Consider the following 21,267-nt stretch of genomic DNA (forward strand, 5'->3'; position numbering starts at 1 on the left):
TAGCACCACTGATTGTGTCCAACTTAGCAGTTTCTGACTGATTTTAGGGGAAGATGGGTGGTTAGTTATTTTAGATTTGCTCTAATCATTCCTTGCTCCTTTCTATTTAGAAATATAACATACAAAGTGGGAGATACAACGAGGTTTCCTCTTCTAATAGGTTTTAATTATTAATTATTTTGAATCCCCCTTTTTAGCTCTCCAAGGTTAACCTCACAATGGTTAGATCAGCAGGATCGATTTTGGAAACCCAAACCCAAGCAGAATCGGTCCATACCAGGCTTTTGATCCAACAAAGGTTGAAAGTGGTTAAGTTATTCTTTATCGGGAAAAGGACACTTAGTAGGAGCTGTTTCCAAAACCACATCTCAGAAGTCCTTAATAAGACCCTAATAAGACCCATGATTATTAACTCATTAATAATCAAATGGCTAATAAATTTTTAATCATTTAAAGAATTGATGCTTTTTGCTATGATACATTGCCCAGATGTGGTACCCTTTCCTTTGGGGAGGGAGGGGGGGGGGGGGGGAGAGGAAGGGGTTAGGGTTTCAAAATTTCCCAAGACAAGGGGAGATGAGAAAAAGGGGGAGGGGGTGGGGGGATATGTTCTCAATTCTTGTATACAAGTATATAAGAAAAATATTTTGTGGAAACCCGTCGTTTGAATCCTTTGCTGCTGCCACCATTGATCAAGACCCATTTTCAACTAGCTGAAAACCAAGATCCAATGTCAGATAACTTTAAAAGACACCTCAATTAAGGTTACATGGTGGATACACATGCAAATAATTCGCACACAAAATCCTGGAAGCCCCAAAGGGAAGGGATCAATCCTCCTACCACTAAATACAGGAATCAAGTGATTTCACCCATAAAGAAGCATTTTATGTAATTTGAAAACAAATATACAAAGCTTCCAAACGAGAGAACCCAGATACAAGAAACACCTAGCAAGCTTATCAGCCATAGAATTAGCAGGCTGCAAAGTGACCTCGCCTTGATAAGTCCCTCCCCCCTAGCCATTGTGGTCTTAGAGCAAACGAATAACAACCTTAGAATCACCTTCGATTCTGGTTTCCATCCACCCATTACCAATAGGGATCTTCGGTCCCTTAACCCCAGCCACACCTAGCTACTAGTATGTTGTTTATATAAAACAACCACACAGAAAAGCTTCTCCAAAACCAATAGATAGTGCCTGGGAATCATAGTCATTTCTCTCATACAAAACTTTTTCAACATTCAAGGGAACTTAAGAATCATAGAACAATGAGGATTGTTAGAAACAATCTACCACAATGTATACCAGAGTAACATGTGCCTTGGGATCCCAAATTTTGGGTCAACCAAGCATGTAGTTGGATGTACACCTCCTTTCACCTACCATTTGTACCAAAAGCCCAAATCATGTTCAACTCGCTTCACAAACTTTTTGAATTCCCAAGAAAAAAAAAAACTCCATGAGTTCTCATGTGTGCTCGTCATCTGGCAACCACGAAACAAAACATACTAAAGCCCTAGGCTAATTGACCATGACATCAATCCCCAAATCACCAGCTTTTGATTCCCCAAGTATGAAATACAAAATTTCAAACTACAAATATTATTCCAGTTTAGAACGGAGTCGATGAAAGGAAGCTTTACCTGCCACATCCATACATCTGCAAGCTGGTTGTGTAGATGAGCCCCAACAAAGATTTACTTGCCTCGCTCATGTATCTAATTAGGTTTATTCACATGAAAAGATATGCATGCCTCCTGCAATGCAAAACTGGGAGATGAGCTAGGGAGGAGAAAATTGCTCTGAAGGAAAAACAATCAGGAGTTCCAACTAACTTTAACAACATTGAGAATTATGTAAACCTTTATATCAAGGAGAATAACTCTGGCACTCCACAGGTAAGATCCCTTAGAATGTAAATCCCGAGTACCAATATCTTCTGTTATCTACATCTATATTTCTCTCAACTTCTTCCTACTTGCCTCTTTCATCAGCAACAGAGAAGAAATCATTCCAATTGCAACAACAGGTAGCCTTATAGTACAAACCTACACAGCATAAGAACATATAAATATAAGATTAAAAGTAGAGCAAGGAAGGAAAGAAAATTTCCTTCCAAAATAGATGGTGACATGCTAAAAATTGTATACCTGAGGCTACCATCTGCATTGCCCTTGGATTCACAGCACGTTTGAACCAACAGACAAAGTGAATTAAACCAAGCTTGAAAATTTCATCAACTTGGCAACCTCCACTCTTGGATTTCCATTTTTGAATAAAAAAAATGAAATGGAAAAAGGAAAAAAAAACACAAACAAACAAACAAAATTGAAGTCCTTTGCAGAAACACCAAAAAGAAAGGAATCAATCAGAGCTAACCATGTCAGTATTCGGCCTCCTCAAACCAACCTCAAAGGCATTCAATCTTTTATCATCTTGCCCAGATTCAAACCCCAATAAAGCCACAAGACTGCCCTTTTGTAACAAAGGTATTGAATCTTTTATCTTTTTTCCCAGATTCAAACCCCAATAAAGCCACAAGACTGCACTTCTGTACTAATGTAAAGCTTGTAGCAGACGCCTTTGCGATGAGAAGCACTTTCTTCAACCCAACCTTCAAATCTTTGGATGGTGTGCTGCACCCTTGTCTGTGTTAGAATCCAGCCGAACAATCAAACGAATATATCTTGAAAATTATCAATCTCATTTTGTACACACTGTACAGAGAGGCACTGAACCAGCATTAGCCTGGTCATTCTCAGGAGTATCTGCATCTGAGAGATCCAGCTCGGCTTCTTTTCCCTCCTCCTTTAAGGCCTGCTTACCCATGGAAATGAAAACATACTCACAGGATTGACTTACTATAACCATTGAATTTCAACGGCTAATTACTTGCATCGCAAGCCGTACAAGACGTAGTAGTCCCTCCACATCATGGAAGCTGAATTCAAGTACCCGCTTTACAGAAGAGATTCCCTCCCCATGCTGAGACTCTTCCAGGCTAGCATTAGCAGCTGCAAAAGCATTCTGGGATTTCCTTGAGGCTTCCATTGCACTAGTTACATCACGTGTCTGCAAAAAAAAAAAAATTAAGACAGAATCTTTTGAAGCAGAAAATAACTGAGGAAGGCATTTAGAAATAAATAAACAAGGAAGCCATTCATTAGGAAATGAACAAAAAGATAACTGCATGGAACAAAGCAAAGTCATCAAACAGTTGAAAACATAAGCGATGGTATTAAAGTAGGAAGCAAAACACTCCTCCCCACCCCCTCCTAAAAGAAAATAGGGGAGGGAGGAGGGATTGGGAAAAATATAAGCAAACAGTTTAATTATTTATTTTTGATAATCAAGAATAGACTTTGAAGATAAAAGTGAAAAGTTCTAACAAAGGCCAAATTTAGGCCTCTGCAGGGGTTTAAAAAATCAGACCAGGCTGTGTAGTTCAAACTGTAAGAATGATGAACCAGTCACTTACTACAGTTGTATCAATTGTCATACCCCAAAATCTATTCATGATTCAAAACTACTGATTTGATCAAGAACTTTCGGTCTAGACAGTCAGAAGAGCAAACCCAATGGTCGAACTTTGCAGACTGAACTAGAGATAATCAAGTTCATCTTAGTTTCGAGCTTGAAAAGAAATCATAAAAATGTTTCAACAGAAATTCAAATTCATGAGGAGCACCAATAAAACAAGTGATAAGGATTGAAACTAATAACACAATGTAAGTTGGACCAGAACCCCCTTAAATCACCCCTCAAATGACTGCAAGTGGGAATTCAGTTGGGGCCCAAATCTGGATCAATATGAACCAATTTGGATATCCAGGGCAAGGAGAACTAGGTCGAAACTTTGTATTCAGTCCAATAGGGTAGTTAGATTTACTTTCTTATGAGGTTACTTTTTTTGGATTGATAATTTATATTACATTCTTCCTTTAGTTATCATAAGGCATGGAGGTTGATTTAGGTTCCAACTTCATTTTTCTGTTTAAGAGTCTGATTGGGAGCCTTTTTATTTTCTGCTATATAAGTAAGCATTCCCTCCCCCACCCCACCCCCTCCCCAATCGATTGAGTAGATTGGAATGAAATTTATTTGAGTTTTATATGCTGGCTGCCTACCACGAGAGTCTAAGAGTGGTTCAATTGGTGGTTCCTTCTTCCTCTTTGGTTTGATTCTTTGCTCCGATCATTCTTCTTCTCAGGTCTGATATCTTCCATAATCTTTTCCTTTATTCTTATTATTTGTTCTTTATTATTCTTCTCTCCTCACCCCCTCCCCCCTCTTCTTCCCATTTGTTCTCCTCCCAACCACCCTCTTAACTGACAGTACTCTTGTGTTGATGTAAGTTTTGGGTTTCAGAAAGAGAGAACACGATCTCTCTCGGTGCTTCTTTCAGCCTCCAATTCTGGGGTCTAAATCTCTACCTTAGGGCAACGTGTTATGCAAAGTTGAAGTCTGAAATCCCGCTGGAATAGAGAGTTTCACAGAGTTCAGGTCTGGTTCATTTTTACTGCCAGATCCAGTTTGCAGGTTGCTGTCGAGAGGGTGAAGAAACTATATTTTTTATATCTGCAAATAAGGTCAGATTCTTCTGTTAATTGCTTAAACCCCCTCCCGTTTCTGAGTTTTTATATATATTCACCCCACTAATAAGAATTAATTTCAGAAAAGTCTTTACCTTTTCATCCCAGATACTGTTTTTCCTTTTTAAAAGGATCCTTTATTGTTCTGAAATTACATTTTTGCCCCTCTTTTCAAGAGTTCTCTATTTTACCCCAATTATTATTTGTCCCGGACAAAGTTGTCAATGCGTCGCCTTGGTCACCTAGGGCACCTTGTTTGGTTTGCCTTGTGTCTAGGCCCCCTCCAACGCCTTCCCAACTCTGGTCCGAAGTAAAAAGACCCAAATTGAAGAGACAGGAATTTGATCATCATAAGAGAGAGAAATCCATCTTTCTATTTCAATTGAATAATCAATGATCTGAAAGTTACAAAATTGGCATTGTTCACTTTATTAGAATTTTATCACCTGGGGTAGGCCCAACCTAATTAGGGATTTGCAACCCTAGGTTGCACCAGTTAGTCCACATCATCATCTATCCTCTGGTTAAATGTTCAAATTTCAGACCAATCTACCATCCACCATCTTGAAAAAGCTTGAGGTTCAATAGATGAAATTAACAAAAGCTCAACAAGAAACCCTTGAAAAATCAAGGGAATAAACCCATATGTAGTCGGAGACATGGTCGAGATAAGTCAAAACTTTTAACAGATCCCATCAATGGGGTCCCAATCCTATCCAACAGCCAACCTGCCAAACCATCAGTCCACATTGAAGAACTGGGGGTGATGGAAAAGGCTTCCGGCTCAAGGCATGATGGAAACATTTTCCCACATGACATTTTTTTGTCGCCTAATGGTACAAACATTTGAACAGGATTGTTGAACCACTAAACCAAACCTGACTTATAGATGGTTCAACATCCACTTCAATTTTTATAAAAAGATCAACTGAGGTCTTCAAGAGAGAGGGAGTCAACAGACATCAGATTAAACGATGCCACCAGCACAGCCAGCCCTTTGCATGAAGACAAGTAGTCATTCTCCATACAATTTGGACACTGTATGAATGAAGAAATAAAAGGTAATTACCAGGTACATGCTCACAAATGGTCAACCATCCCCATTTTGGGGCCAATGATACATGTGCATTGGGATAGGAATCTGTCCCAAGTGTATGCATAGAAATCAAGGGTAATTATCAGTAGATGCTAAACAAAGGTCAACCATTGGTTGGGGCACAGGGACATTGGGATGGTCACAGCAGACAACTAATGCTATCTTGTAGACCAACACCGAAAATCACCAATCAGAAAATAGTAACATTAAAGCCACATTGACAATCAATATGAAGCTCGAAGGCCACCGAACCCACCCTCACCCAAAAAAGAACATGGTAGTCATATGCTGCGACTTCCTTAAATGGTGATTCTACAAGAACATGTAAAAATACAATGGAGAACATATGAGAGATTGAATAAAACTTACAAAGCCAAGCAGCCGCTCAAAGGCGGGACGGTTTCGAGCAACAATAACATGGTTTCCAGCAACCTGAGAACTATTATCTTTAGATACAGCAATCTTATCCACTGTTGCTTGATTGTTCAAGTTATCAATATCTGAGGCTGACGAGGATGGAGACTCTCCTGACAATGAAACAACCAGGATGTAACAATTGTGACAAGAAAAAAACTGAAGCTTTCAAACTAGCTTTGCATCAGAATCAGACTTATTTTATCAGCATTGGTAGGCAAGATTATTTACCAATTAACATAACAGATAGCAGAAGGAAATTTTTTTATTGCCAACAAGGGGAATTACATGAGCAATACTATTCATCAATGGGACAGAATAATAGTTGAGGTTCATTGAGCAGTACATCTCAACAAATTATAAATAATTAATCCTCTATTCCTAAGTCTTTTTGATTGTTTACAAATTCGCAAGGCATGACTATTGGTGTCAAAATGCTGTCTGTGAATCTCCTAGTTTTTCTACAAAAAAATATATCCTAGTTCCTTTACCTGAACTTCTATTCAATTAGTGGTCTCTATAAATCCCCAATAGAATACAACGTAGCAAATGCAATTCACCTTTCAGCATCAAAGGCAATTAAAAAAAAAAAAAAACTTTTATCCCAGAGGAAATGGCCTTGTTTCATGAAAAATTTTGTATGAGAAAAGGAACTAGACAGTAGACACATTCATTGGGGTTGGGGGGGGACTACCACCAACATATCTTGAGCTTCATTGGCAAGAAAATTAAGCATATTTAAAAAAATAATAATAAAATTATATATATATATATATATAATTTATTATGCATCCAGAGGGCAAATTATCAGTGTGAAAATTCTCTCACTGAATCTCCAGTATAGCAAACTAGGTGTGTCTAATAAATCTTCAATGGAAAAGACGGTACCTTGTCACAGTATGTCTCCAAAGCTCATGCATAAAGCAGTGGATTTTTTTAAGACAATCAATCTGTTTATGTGTCGACTCCCAGGTCGGAAAAGTGAGTTTATTAGGATCTTGGATATCTACACTCCAAGAAGGAGGCAAAAATATCTTAAGGATGTAATTTCTCTCTTCAGGTTCTTTTAGCTTAGTGGAGGCAAAATGCAACAGTTATAATACTTTCACTTGTCACTTCAAAACTGCAGAGGCAGAATGCCTTCCAATTAATAACAAACTATACTAAAGCAAGTATATTCAGGACACTAAGTAGTGAAGATTTTCGCATGCAGAGCAAAGTTAAGGGGAATCTTACCATAAGAACTATAATTATATAATGGAGATAGATATACCCTTGACGGTCAAAACAGAATTCAAAATATTCTCAAGTTCCAGACTAAGGATATATCAAAAATTACCTGGAGGAACCACTTTCAATGCATTTTGCAGCTCAATTTGATCTTTAGAAGCAGTAAAATGTTTGGAATAAATAACTTTCATGTGTGCCACCTCCATGCATTTGTAAGCCATGGAAGCAGCAGCCATTTCTTTGAATCTCTCATATTCACGGGCACAGAACCTAGAATTTCAATAAGATCACAACTTCAGTGCTGAGAGAACACAATATGCAGTCATGCAATAAACTTTTGAGTTACAACCCACTCCATACTACTTAAATCATATTTTACCCACACCCATGTGACAAGGATATTAATCATGCTAGCAACAGGAGCCAGACTCATTCATTGAATTACACCCAAGAAAGCAAATAAAGGCGGTAAAATTATTTTTTAAAGTCAGGCGTTTAGCATCTTATGTAGTCTATGAGCTTTTTCAAAAAGACTAAAACTTCAGATATTGGAAAAACAAGGATGTAACTGGGAATTAGAAGTTGAGTAGTTATTAAATCCCAAACTACTGCAGCCTACATATGGGAAGGCGAGGGCAGCCAAGGGAGTTGTGGCAATTGAGATTGCTTTTAGCTAATTGAAGTCAAGTTGTTGCTCTTGTTTGCTGCTGTTTTGGTCGGTTCCCTTGAGTTGTAGCTCATCCAATTATCCCGCTCTTCTCTTCTCTTTTTAATTTTGCACTAGTTCATTGTACCCATCCCCCACCCACGACCAGCCTCAAACTCTTCCTCTCTCACCTTTGCCCCACCCCCCCCCCCACCAAAAATAAATAAATAAATAAAATAAATCACCTCCAACTTGTCCATAACCTCCGTAATTCAATCCTACAAAGCTCCATCAAAACCTTCAAACAACCTGGCCAATGGTTTTTGTCTATATTTTCTGTCTTCTTTAATTGCGTAACAGACCCATTAGAACCCTTCAGTTCACCATTAGGCTTCAAAAACCACTCTCAAAAACTGTCACCCTATTTCCTTCACCTGCTATCAGTCCACCAAAACTACAATCCTAGTTTCACAATAAATCCTCATTTTTTTCCCTTTCTTTCACCTTTTAACCTAAACAGCCAGTTCTATCTCCAGGAAAAACCCAACAGACTGCAAATCAAGGGCTATTTAGCGCTAGGATTTTTGTTCTTAGTAGGAATACACTGAGTGAGTGGATGCTAACCATTTGCTAGCTTAGTTATCATTTATATATGTTTTGCCCATAGTAGTACATCACCACCCAAGTACAAAGACCTTGTAAATCAAGAAAAATATAGAGGGCACAGATGTCAGGAGGAAATAGTAAAATTTATGTGGTACTACATGTAGAGGAATATTTGTGGACCCAGGGAAGCAATTAACCGAACCATCTAAGAGGCTAGATAAGTGGAGTACATCCAACAGTCTACTCAAAGCCTCCAGCCACAACTCAGAAGTGAAAAAGTTTAGAAGCCTTGTTACAGGTTTCACCAATTTGAATTTTGCTTCAAAGTGGAGGAGCTTTCCAGGCATCTAGTTGCTCCTTACATAGTTTTTAAGGCGCTGGTAAGGCGACGCCTTAGCAACACCTTAGCGCTGATGCGGTCTAAATATGGTAAGGCAATGCTCCGCCTTATGTGATGTGGCGCCTTATGGGTTTTTTTTTTTTTAAACACATTTTAAAATTACTTGATGAAGATTCCAAATATAGATTTTTTATTGGTAGGTGTATGGTTTTGTTAACACTTGAGATGTATGAGATCAGCTTTACTCCACCAAAAATAACAAAAAACAAAACAAAAACACGATTCACAAACAGGGTTTGGATTTTGTCAAGGGTTTTAAGAAAGGGCTTTGAGAAGGAATCAAGGAACAAGGAAGAACCACTGATCCAAGCGACCATTTTGCTCCGGTGAGCTTGTTCCGGCAGTGTGATGATGTAATACTAAAATTGAGGAAGCTCAAAACAGTACCAGGGTAGGATCTTTTCTCAGAGAATAGGGAATTCTAGATATGGAGAATAGGATATTGCTAAAATTTGTTGAAAGATGAAAATGATGGAACAATAAACAATAAAATAACACCCGGGCTTCACACCGCAAGGTGGATCGACTGGATCAAACACCAACCTGCCTTGATCAAACACAAGGGATTTCTTGAGCAAACACAAGGGATTTCTTAAGCAAACACAAGAGATTCTTGATCAAACACAAGAAGAAAGTTGCATAAGCAAACTTTGTTTTAAATTCTGAGTTGTCCTTGAATGCTTACAATTGATCCTTATTTATAGGACTAACTCAACAAAACATTACATACCCAACTTCCAACTAACAATAGTAGAAAGTCTTCACTTATTAAAGTTGGGGTAGGAAAGTCTTCACCTTCCAACTACTAAAGTTGAAAAAGTCTTCACCTACCAACTACCAAAAGTAAAAAAATCCTCACCTCTTAAAGTGGGAATGGGAAGTCTTCACCCCCAACTACCAAAGGTGGAAAAGTCTTCACCCATCATCACTTACAAAAGTGAATTGATCCCCCCATTTAGAAAAGTAAAAAAGTAAAAGTAAAAGTAACTTCTAACCACTTAAATTGAACCGATATTGGACCAACATGGACCATGGTTCAATTGGAACTAAACTAAGACAAAAAACATGGAATAAAAACTAAGTATGAAAATTAATAAGCATCAACAAGGTAAAGCCACATGCTAGTTACTCTTGTTGGCCTTCTTCCTACGGATGTATGTCAGATCTACATCAGGTGAGCTTCATTCTTCTTTAACAGAAGTAGAAATATAGTGGATGACCTTAGGGCTTAGGCACTCATTTTGGCATCATAGAGGTAAGTATAATAAATACTTGTATTTTTTATGTCTTCTTTTCTTTATATTTATAATTTTGTTTCATAATTATGTGTTTATATTATATGTTAATATGATATATGATTGATGTACTTAGTTTATTCACTTTATTGATTTGTTTTCTTAATGAATATCTTACATTGGTATGAATATGAACCTTTAATATTTATTTAACATATGAGTAATAGGATTCAACTAGGATTTTAGCCAAATAGATTGGTTTTATAAAAAAAATTACATAGGAACGCTTTAGTCGATAAGGCGACGCTTTATGCCCGCCTTATCCCTAAGGCGCTCCGAAAGACCCTCAAACGCCTCCGTCGCCTTACCGCCTTAAAAACTATGGCTCCTTATACCTAAAATTTACACTTTGCGCTATCGCTCTATCATCAATTTTCACCACCTCATCTTCAGTCCTATTGTTACTAAAGTTACACACCATATACTCTGCTTTTGTCCTAAATCTCTTAAAACCTCTTGATTCCAATGTTTATCTCCATAAATCCAACTTTGCATTTGTCCCTCCTTTTGTTTCATCCACCAAGACAATATGGCTTTGAAAAGAGTTGGTTGGAGAAAAGGATCCATGTAGCCAACCCCATTTAGTTGGGTTGAGTTGAGTTGTACTCAATTCGGAGGAAAAATAATCTTATAAAGAAGGATTAGCCTTAACATACAAATGTTGTGCCTCTCTTCCCTTTTTCTTTTCAATTTTTTAGCGGCTTGTCCTTCCTTAGTAATGATGCAATGATAAAAAGTGCATAATGTCTAGTACAATAAGTTGTAACTCAGCCCCGATGCTATAAAACCTAACCAAAATAGTGATTCATAATGTTAACTTTGCTCCTAGTCCAGTTCAAAAGTGGAGAAACAGAATATGCCACATATGCCATATAGAATAAGGAGTTTTCATGCAGTGTCAACATTTTTGCTTACCCGCACAGTAAGGCAGTTTCACTGTACACACTCTTGCATCTCGTAACCTCATTGCTGAAAGGTTCTAAAAGTGAGGCACCATGAAGAAACTTTAACGCCGCCTCAAAGTATAGTCCAGTCCTTTCAAGATCTGAGCCAGGGTCCTATAGAAGAAAAGTGAACAATAAAAAGAATCAGATACAATGTTGTCAAGCTTAGGAAAAGAAAATAGCTAAACATTGAGATGGGGTAACTTTATACACCTTAAGACGATCGGCAGTGTGTTTCAGATTTGTGGCTTCCTTCAATGCAGTATTAGCAGCAGCCTGACCAGAGGAATCCCTCCTAGCTGGACTTGGAGCATTGAGATCCTTGACCCCGATGGGACCATTAGGTGTAGGATGTCTTGAATTACTATGACTAGCTCCATTATGGTTATCAGCCTTCCTAGGGTGACTTGAAACTTTCAATGCATCACCACCACTACCAGAAGCATCAACAAGCACAACATCAGATACACCTACTGGCATTGTTCGGGGACATCGAGTTTGTGTTTCCTGTTTATCCACAGAACGTGGAAAGAATTGCGACTTCCCTCTCCCCGATGCTACATCCATCTTATCATTTTTGTCCGAAGGAAACCGACTAGAGGATCTCTCACCGTCACGGACCTGCAGTAGATTTTGCTGTGTGATGGATTTTCCATCCTTGCTGCAAGTGGCACCAAATTTCACATCAAAGCCCTCATGTCCCCCAAGTTTCGATTGGTTTTCTCTTCTACTGCTTTCACTTGACCATTTCCCTGCAGAATCTTTCTTACCTGAGTAAGTCTTCTCATTCCTATTAGACTTAAAAGCACATTTATCCTGAGAGTCGTATTTCCCATCCCTTATATCTTGATGGTAAGGAGAACGATCATGAGATTCAGTCTCTGCCTCATATCTCGAACTCTTCATTGCATACATGTCTTCCTGCTCGCTGAATGAATCAGACAGCTTAACCTTACCCTTATCAAAACCAGACTTGAAACTTCTGTGCTTCTCTTTAGACCGTGATGAGGATCCCATCCCAGACTTCCGAGGAAGAGAACCACTGACACGGTAATGACCGTTGTTCACCCTCTCCTCATTGGGGTCATGGTCCTTAGCCCACGGATCATTCTGATATCGGTTATGCCTATCTGTGCTATCAGCATCACCATTCACCAAATGGGTGTTTTCAAATTCAGAAGAAGGTTCAATCTGCAAGTTCCCTTTGCCAAAAAACGTGTGATCGGCATCCCTGTCCTGATAATCCAGCACAGGAGACTCCAGGCCTTCATGATGTAACACAGAAAAAGTCTTCTCCTTCCTTACCATACCAGACCGATCACTCCCACCATCCCCTTCACCATCAGAGAATCTTCTTGGGCTACCCATAACAGAGACACCACCGTTCATCACATCATCTTTTCCTAACATATCTCTTCTTGCCAGCATAGGCTTGTCTGGATTGGAAAACCTCAAAGGAGACGATGAAACTGATTCTACTGGTGAACCTTTCACTTCCTGGAAGTTGGTTTTAGTTTTACGAGATCCTGAAACCTTTGAAGAACTGGAAGTAGCAGCCATGGAAGGCTGTCCATATCCAATATCCTTTTTTAATGACTCCAAAACTTCCAAGGTCCGTTGAGAGCCATCTTTTCCTCCCCGATATTGCCCTAATTGTTGGTCCTTCTCCATATAACATGTGCCGCCTTCTTCTGCTCCATCAATTGGTTGATCTCTACCTCCGGACAAGAGGATTTTGGTCAACTGACCCTTTTTGTCTGTTCTACCATCACCCTTACTCGTGCTGGACTCCTTTGCCTCGGACTTAGAAGCCTTGGCCTTCTTCTCCTTTGGGCGTTCACTTTCACTGGTCTCCTCCTTCACAGAACCCCTGCCGTCCTGGAAGTGATGCCCACTACTTGGATCTAAAGAAATCCGATTCTCCTGCCACTCCTTCACTTTCCTCTTCTTAGCTGCGGCATCCATTTTATTTGATTTTTTCATATCCTGGGCAGCCCCTCCATCCAAAGAAACCTGAACTCGATCCTTATGTTTCTTTGCAGAAGCAGGAAAACTGCCTTTGCTATCATGCTTTGAATCCTTCATAGACAAGTGCTCATTAAATTTGTTCGGATCCTTTCCAGGTGCCTTAGCTAGCAAACCACTACTTGAGCAGGGCTGGGCAATCCCGAGGTCAGAATTCTGTTCTTCATCAGTATAATACATACCTTCTGTCTTCACTTTCTTATAAGCTCTATCTTCATTTTGATCAGTTTCCCTCTTGCACTTTGTTTTTGAGTGCCTAGAAACACCTGTTGACATATATCAAAAACAGTTACAGATTTCCCAAGTTCACAATTGTGAAACCACAAAGAAATGTTAGCTCGTGAACAATACCTCCATCCAAATGGATTTCAAGCAGTTTCTGCTTCTCTTTCTGTTTTTGCATGCGTTTATCCGCAGCCAAGTCACCTGACTGACTTAATTGTTGGAAGACGGACTTGTTCACAGGATTGGATCCCAAAGGAAGTTGGTTCACGTCAGTTAAGCTTCTACTTTTCGCAGACGGCTGTTGATTCTTCTTTGCAGAACTTGAAAAGTGAATGGATCCCAGGTGGTTGGCTGCACTTGGTACTTCCTTCAAACCATGTCTCTTCTTTGCACTGCTAGGCAGAGCCCGCAAGGTAAGATTACGGTGGTTTTGGTCAAGTCGCTGTACCTCATCCAAAGTTACCCCTGATGCAGCTGCATCAAGCTGACTATGCATATTATTTTGACCCTCAGTGATGGGGACTTGGTATGCAGCATACAGAGCTCTTGTTGTCTCCTCTTCGCTAATATCACACCGGTTCATTCCAGGCCTAGCAACCAGTCAAAATAGTCAGACTAAGAGAAAGGTTGAAAATAAATTTAAAACAAAAAACAAAAAACAAAAAAACAAAAAAACAAAACAAAACAAAACAAAAAAACAAAACAAATAGGGATAAAACAGCGAGGTCTTCAAAAACTATACATCTACATGAGTAAATGACAAATGATCCAAAATCTGGACTAAAGCCTGATTTGGTATGATTTCTATTTCAATTTCGGATTGGTTTTCATGAAATAGTCAACAAATATATGTTTGGTAAAAAAATTGAATTTGTTTGGTTGCATCAATCTGAAATATTTCAAGAATAAGAAATCTAAGCCTTATCCCAACTTAATGGGGTCGGCTACATGGATCCATAAAAAACAAAGTAGAAAAAAATCCAAACAAAAAAAAGGGGAAAGAAGAGACGAAAAAATGAGAGTAAGAGGAAAGATGCACTACGCAACAAGTCAGGTGGATCTCAACTAAAAGGGGTCGGCTACATGGATCCTTGCCCTCCAATAGGTTATGTCCAAGGTCATACTTGGGACAAGGTCATACTTGGGACAAGACCAAGACTATGCATATCATTCCTCACCACTTCGCCTATGGTCATTTTAGGCCTGCCCCTAACTCTTTTAGCTAAAGAAAGAAGGGGCGGTGTTTTATTTTTAACATGAAGTTACTTTCCCCTCAAATTAATCATGTGCTCATTAAAGAGCAAGAGTGAATGCAATTTCAATTTCAAAATTGAAAGAGCTTCTCACCTATTTCAGAATTTCAGTGAAATTTGACTTCTATATCACTGAAATAAGGTGCAAAAATCAAACGAAAAAACTTCCGAAATAGAAATCACTCTATGAAATTGAAATAAAAATCATACCAAATCAGGACTAAATCCATAAGGGCAAATATATGCTTTCACCCTTCATTGCCAAGTTATGCCATCAAATACCCCTCAACATAAACGGACAGAACTTATGGCGATTCAATAATATGACCATAAATTTCTCTCAGGACGGTTCATTGTTTAGCCCCAATCAGAACAATATAAAGAGCATCTGATCTCTTCCAACATTCACGGAAAATCGTTCATTAAAAAAAAAAAAAAAGCAATGAATCATCTTGAACGTGGCAATGCCCATGTATCAAAGGACTTGAACCGCCTCATCATCTGGTCAGCAACATACAGAACAGCACCGGCCACAACCGATGAAAGAAAATGGGGACTATGTTGCTCCATCCATTAGAAGAATTAGTCCTAACTTCTAACATACTTCGATCAATAATTCCACCAATTTCATAAAATATTTATGGACAATTACTTCAATGTTAAAATTTAGTGAGGGGTGAAATATAAGGTTCCGTCTTCTTATGGTTTTGACATAAAAATTAATTTTAGATATGGTTTTTTCCCCTTGGCAAAGAGATGACACTGTACAAGATTAACTGAAACCAGTAAATTTATTTAATTGGGCATCCTTGTTATAATTTCAACAAACTCTCAGAATGTAAAGAATCCAAAATACTTCTGGGAAGGAACTTACAGCCAATTAAGCATTCTGCACAGCCACTTCTTTGGAAGGACTGTGGGCTCCATGCCAAAAGGTAGAAGACGCCATGTTTGACACTTGTCACAGAGAACCCAATTTTCTATAAGAACAGAAGGTAGAGGTGGATGAGCTGCATCAGAAACGGGCCCATTTTCCATTAAAGGAGCAGCTGTCAGCGTTGCCCTTGGATATGCCTCTGATGTCAATTGGTTACCAACCTTTGTACCAGTTGATCTGTCTTTTGGTTTGTCTGACAATGTGTGAGCCACTTTATCAAAAATCTCAGGCTTTGAGTCATTCTGCCGGTCTTTAAAAGGCATTTCCAATGAATCTACTCTATCCTCAGCTTTCTCCACTACTGGCTCACCTATTGAATCCCTATGATTGTCCATGGTCTTCCCCAAGTTTTTACGTGATTTAACAACATCTGATTTACTATTAAATGGGTAATCACCAGCTTGGCTATTTTTCTTCTTATCTTTCGATGCTGAAGATGAAACAGGCTTCAAGCTTTCCTTGGGGAACTCTGCAGCAGGGGTTCCATTACTTCGACTTCCCTTTGATTTCCTTTTTCCACTGGAAGATAGCTGCTCCTTAACATGGGGCCTCTTCACTCCATCCTGATCATAGGATGGGGCTTTCTGTCCAACCTTCTGTTTTGGAGCAACTGCGATTCCACCATCAAGATCTCTCCTCCACTTGGTAGCATCTGATTCAGTTACACATATGTCATAGCTCTTGTTACCTTTGCTCCTATCCTTCCTCACGTCCAATACCTTGTCTGCTGGACTAATCTTGGCACTCTGCTTATCAAACATGGCCAGATCTTGGCTGGGCACCAACTCCAAGGCTTCCTCCTTTCTTAAGTCAGAAGAGAATATTTTCTCCTTCACCATACCCTTATTAGCTTCCCTAGAAATATCAGGAGCCTTAACAGCACCTTTTGTTGTGTCCCCTATATCAAATTTTGAGCTGGATAAAAGTGGAAGTTTCAAAGCATTAGAAACAAGCTCCCTGCCTGCCATGGTGTCAATGTCGATTTCCTTCTTCAAAAGAGAGGTAATGTCATTCCCAGAATCCTTACCACTCCCATTCTTCATTTCTAAAGATTTATCACTTTTCTCCACTGACTTCATTTTCCTTTCTCCCAACACTTTGCTAATCCCCACTACAGAAGAAGAGTCGTCCACTAGCATGCCAGAACTTTCCTGGCCACCCATGTACGTAGGCCCACTTCTACCATCCCTTTGAAGCTTTTCTTTTTCTGATAAGCAGAACAGACTATCATGAAGAGGTGATAGCAAGAGGCCCCCAGGGACTGGAAACGACGTCATAATCTGCACACCACGTCAACAAGAACAAGGCGTTTGCATCCCTCGATCCACCCAAACAGGAATTGAAAATAAGGAAATGAGGGAATAAAGTTTACCTGAAGTATAATAGTTGGAGATTCATCTGGTAAATCTCGAAATTCAGGAGACAGCCCTCCACTTTCAGCGGCGCTATCGTCAAATGATGAAGAAGGAGACATATCAAGGCCAAGACCACTGTAGAGCTCAGCATTATTTTGGACTGAAGTGCTATCAGGACCTACTTTAATTCGAACCTTTAGTGTTTTCTGGTCATTTGGATTAACTGATTTAATTACATGCTCATGGTTGGGACTGAATTCTGCAGAGGCACGAGGAGGATACGAGCATACATCTCTTTTAACAGAATTGTCCACGGATGGGACCCTTGAAACAGGTGGTGGTGCAGCATTGCTAGAAGCAGGTCCTAGCCTGACAGCAAAGGGTGCACTTGATGGAACTGAAGAGTTCTGATGCACACCCTGTATAGTAACATTACCAGCAGTGCTCAAATAAAGTAGAGAATCCCTACCCAATGTAACAGTAGGCCATGGATTCTTGCTTTAAGGTATTAAAGAACAAATAACAAGACAATCTGTCCAAATTTAACAAAATATACCTCCACCGACAAATGGTTTGGTGATCTTGGCGTATTGTAGTTCTGCATTTTTGGTGGACTTCTTGGTTGAGACCAAACAGAAGGAGAGCGTTGATAAGTGGGTAAAAACGAACCATACCCACCAAATTTTGCCCCTGTCAAAATGCACAAATTCCAATGCCTTCACTACATAGGACAAAGAAATAAAATACAACTCGGCAAACTCCAAAATCATAGTCCTGTCATGGATCACTTACCCAAATTTTCTGCAGAAACCCCACCTTCAAAATCCTTTTGAAAATGGCCCAAGACATCTTGAAGCTTTTCATCCTTCGGAAACAGAATAAAATTTTACGAATGTTGGAAAATTAAGATTTTTAAAGCATAAAAGAGCAAATGAAAAGTGATGATAAAACCTTAGAAATGCAAAATGAGAACTAATTTATTCAGAAATATGGGGGATTTTGGAAAATAAATAAATGCCTAAAGTTGTGTATGCAGAAGCAATCAACAAAGCAATTTCGGTTTGGGATACTGTGTTGGTATTTTCCAAAAAGAAATTGGTCCACGGACCACTTCATGAATATCCAAGATCACAAATAGGAAGATTCAGTCAGAGTTCATGCTATTAGAATGGTTTTCAAAACAGCACAATCTGGCAAAACGCATGCAATATGTGCCCCACGGTACCAACACCTATTTCTCTATTTCTCTAATTAGAGAGGAGAGTGGCAGTGCATTCTATTCAATGACACAAAAACTCTGCCCAAATCCGCCTTGTTACTCCAATGATCACAAATAAAACTAACGAAACATCAAGAACAAACAAAGGCGTGAAGCAAACCTTCAAGCATAACTAGTTAAGTTAGTCATTTTATATGTTCAGTAAACGAATTCACTTTTTCTCCCCTAGTACGGAAATAGTCAAAAGAAACCAGGGTCTCTGATGATTTGTATTGATTCAGACTTAAATCACCCAATCACACATCCTCAGAATCTCTAGAGCAATAACAGAGTCAATTAAGAGCTCCCAAGTCTAATTTCTAAAGCAAATTTGCTTATAACAACCCTAATTCCAAACCTTAGATGAAACATGTCTTAAGCATCCGGAACTCATGTGTCAAACAATGGATTAAACCCCTCAGATAATTGAAACTACCAACCAGACCAGACTTAGAACCCCCAAACTTTCAATGCCCAATCTAAAGACAGATGGAACAAAGTAAACATAAATATTCAGCAAAGCAACAAACTTGATCAATAAATTCCCATCTTAGAAGAGGCCCTCCAAAAAAAATTTCAAACTTGATGGGAAGTAAAACAGACAGGAACCCTTACGATGTAAGAGAGAGCGACATCAGGGTCGATGCTTGCGTCGTCGTCCTGGTAATCGCAAGCCTCACCTTCTTCTATCTCTGTCTCTTCCATCTCTCCTGCAACACCAAACCCTAACCCCTTCCTCCCATCCCTACTCCCCAAAGAGAGCATCAAAACCCCTCAAATTCCCCACCCAAATAGGCCGAACTCAATTCGGAGATCAGAAGCCCACAATAAACCACCAAGTAAATCTTCCGAAACCACAATGATCGAACAATCAGAGACCCTCATCGAAACAAAAAATTAAAAAAATAAAAACCCTCAAAAAACAAAAGTCTTTCCACGATCGGTAATCAACAGTTGGCAGATTCCCAATCCCCTCTGTCTTCAGGTCGTCTCTTAGAGCTCGCTCGAATTGATTCGCTCACAAAACTTCCAAGTTTCAATGTTAAGATACAAAACAGGACACATGAAACAGGAAAAAGAGCTGTGTTTTCTCTTCTTCTTCTCCTCGTTGTTGTTCTTCTGCTTCTTTTATTTTTATTTTTTTCATTTTAATGTATTTTCCTGCTTACTTCCTCCCTTTTCCCTTCTTCCCCCATATCCCTCTTTCTGGAAAAGAAAAAACATAATTTAAGTCCGCAAAGAAACAGACCGATCTAACCAGAAGACAAAAAAGGAAGGCCAGGAGAGGGCAAAAAAAATATTTTTAAAAATTATTTTTCAAGTCTCCTATTGGGTTTTGACGGCGTTTCCAAAAGAGTCTCTCTCTCTCTCTAATCCAAAACGGATCACAAAATCTCGCCCCGATCCCGCCGTAATCTTCCCGGTTATTTACCCACTGTTTAGTACCGAAAGAGATATGAGAGAGTACGAAATGACGAAGTTATCCTTAAAATCATGTGGTGATTACTTAGAAAGGAAGAAGAGTGATGTCATTTCGGGATACAGTATAACATCATGTCCTTTATTTTGGAACTTTTTTACGTTTTGGTATCAAAAGTTCAAAAACGCTTCAGTCATTAAATTTAGGGGGTGTCAATTGGTCGGACCGATGGGATTAATTGGTCCTTTAATTTAAGAGTTTACATTATTAATTGGACTTCACATGCTAAGCATGAATATGTTTATATTTAATTTATAACTTAATTAAATTGATCTTAATATTTAGTCAATCTTTAAAGAACCATAAATAGACTGTAAACAACTATAACCGAGTTAATCAAATTATAAATTGTTATAAACAATTGGTCATAGTTGTTTATTAAATTCAGTTAATCCTAATCGAGTGTCTATTGGGTTTCAACCAATCATCGACTAAAAAATAATCAATTCAAATCTAGCATTAATTTATTTTTTATGAATAAAAAATTCATTATCACATAAAGGAAAAAAAAAATGGGGGCTTTCACCAAATCATTTACTAACTGTTAGATCCAATGTCAAGCTTTAACCCATCAATTCCGATCAAGCCTCTCGTTGTAGGTCATCGTTTAACACCCCCATTATTTGGTGTAATTTTCTTGATTTTTTTGGGTGAATATGTTGTCTATTTCTTTTGAAAATTTTAAATAAAATTCGTGTTCCATGTCACTTAATGAAATCACTCTTTGGTCCTTTGTACACACGTTTTTAGGGTTACTTGATTAGTCACGGCATCTGATGCATTTCTCTAAGGGTGTCCTAAAATTATTCCACCAAACAGTAATACGGAATCATCCTCAAAGATCTTGGTCAGAGCTGGCTGAACTCTATAGAGAGGGAGGTAGATCCGAATATTTTACTTCAGCTGAATATAAAATCGGCACCGTTTATTTTAGAAAATTCATTAAGGATGCACATCGGTCGGTCTGAACTCTGAAGTGAAGTTGTAGACTTGCACGATGCTGTTTACCCCCTGTGTAGTCGACATTACGACTGTCCTTTTTCGTTTTGGGGCTTAATTACTGAAATACCCTCAGCACGTTCTTTAAGTCGGTTACCTGTTCAGGAATTTATGGTAAAGATTCTTTGCAGTTATCTTTGCATCAAAGGAACAGCTTCTTCTTTATATAAGTTTTTTTGTTTTTTGTATTTTTTGGGCTACCTTTTCGATTCTGGAGAAAATAAATTCTAAAAGGTTACCATTATGCTATTCTTAGTCCTGCGATGAGATACTAGACTCTTTAACTAGTCCATCAAACCAATTATGAACCCTTTCCCCCTAATTAGTTTAGTTTTAGGGTGCGTTGCTTCACTCTCTCTCTCTCTCTCTCTCTCTCTCTCTCTCTCTTTCTTTCTCAAATGAAATTATACATTTACCACTGAATCCTTTCCCAACTAACGGTAATAAGGGTGTTTCTTATCAGGTAGGAATACAATAGTGAAGCACCATTTGATAACATTTTCAAAAG

The 21,267-nt window shown here is 38.8% G+C and overlaps 1 protein-coding gene across 1 annotated transcript; it reads right to left on the minus strand.

Annotated features, from left to right (window-relative positions):
- Positions 1-416: 416 nt before the first annotated feature.
- On the minus strand, positions 417-19,483 carry LOC122091490 (cysteine-tryptophan domain-containing zinc finger protein 7-like). The gene is made up of 14 exons (XM_042661468.1): positions 18,896-19,483; positions 17,815-17,887; positions 17,579-17,712; positions 17,040-17,441; positions 15,605-16,947; positions 13,604-14,067; positions 11,441-13,518; positions 11,199-11,341; positions 7,446-7,606; positions 6,062-6,219; positions 2,155-3,076; positions 1,867-2,052; positions 1,648-1,761; positions 417-713 (listed from the first exon to the last, which is right to left on the minus strand). The coding sequence occupies exons 1-11, from the start codon at positions 19,043-19,045 to the stop codon at positions 2,882-2,884; spliced, it is 5,301 nt and encodes a 1,766-aa protein (XP_042517402.1). The 5' UTR covers positions 19,046-19,483; the 3' UTR covers positions 417-713; positions 1,648-1,761; positions 1,867-2,052; positions 2,155-2,881.
- Positions 19,484-21,267: the final 1,784 nt, after the last annotated feature.

This window comes from Macadamia integrifolia, chromosome 10, assembly GCF_013358625.1.
Source record: "Macadamia integrifolia cultivar HAES 741 chromosome 10, SCU_Mint_v3, whole genome shotgun sequence".
Lineage (NCBI taxonomy): Eukaryota > Viridiplantae > Streptophyta > Magnoliopsida > Proteales > Proteaceae > Macadamia > Macadamia integrifolia.

Coding starts and splice junctions, on each gene's coding strand:
- LOC122091490 (XM_042661468.1), bottom strand. CDS start 19,045: ATGCTCTCTTTGGGGAGTAGGGATGGGAGGAAGGGGTTAGGGTTTGGT. Junction 17,713..17,814: donor GGTTTCTGCAGAAAATTTGG/GTAAGTGATCCA, acceptor GCATTTTGACAG/GGGCAAAATTTGGTGGGTAT. Junction 7,607..11,198: donor GAAACTGCCTTACTGTGCGG/GTAAGCAAAAAT, acceptor TTGAAATTCTAG/GTTCTGTGCCCGTGAATATG.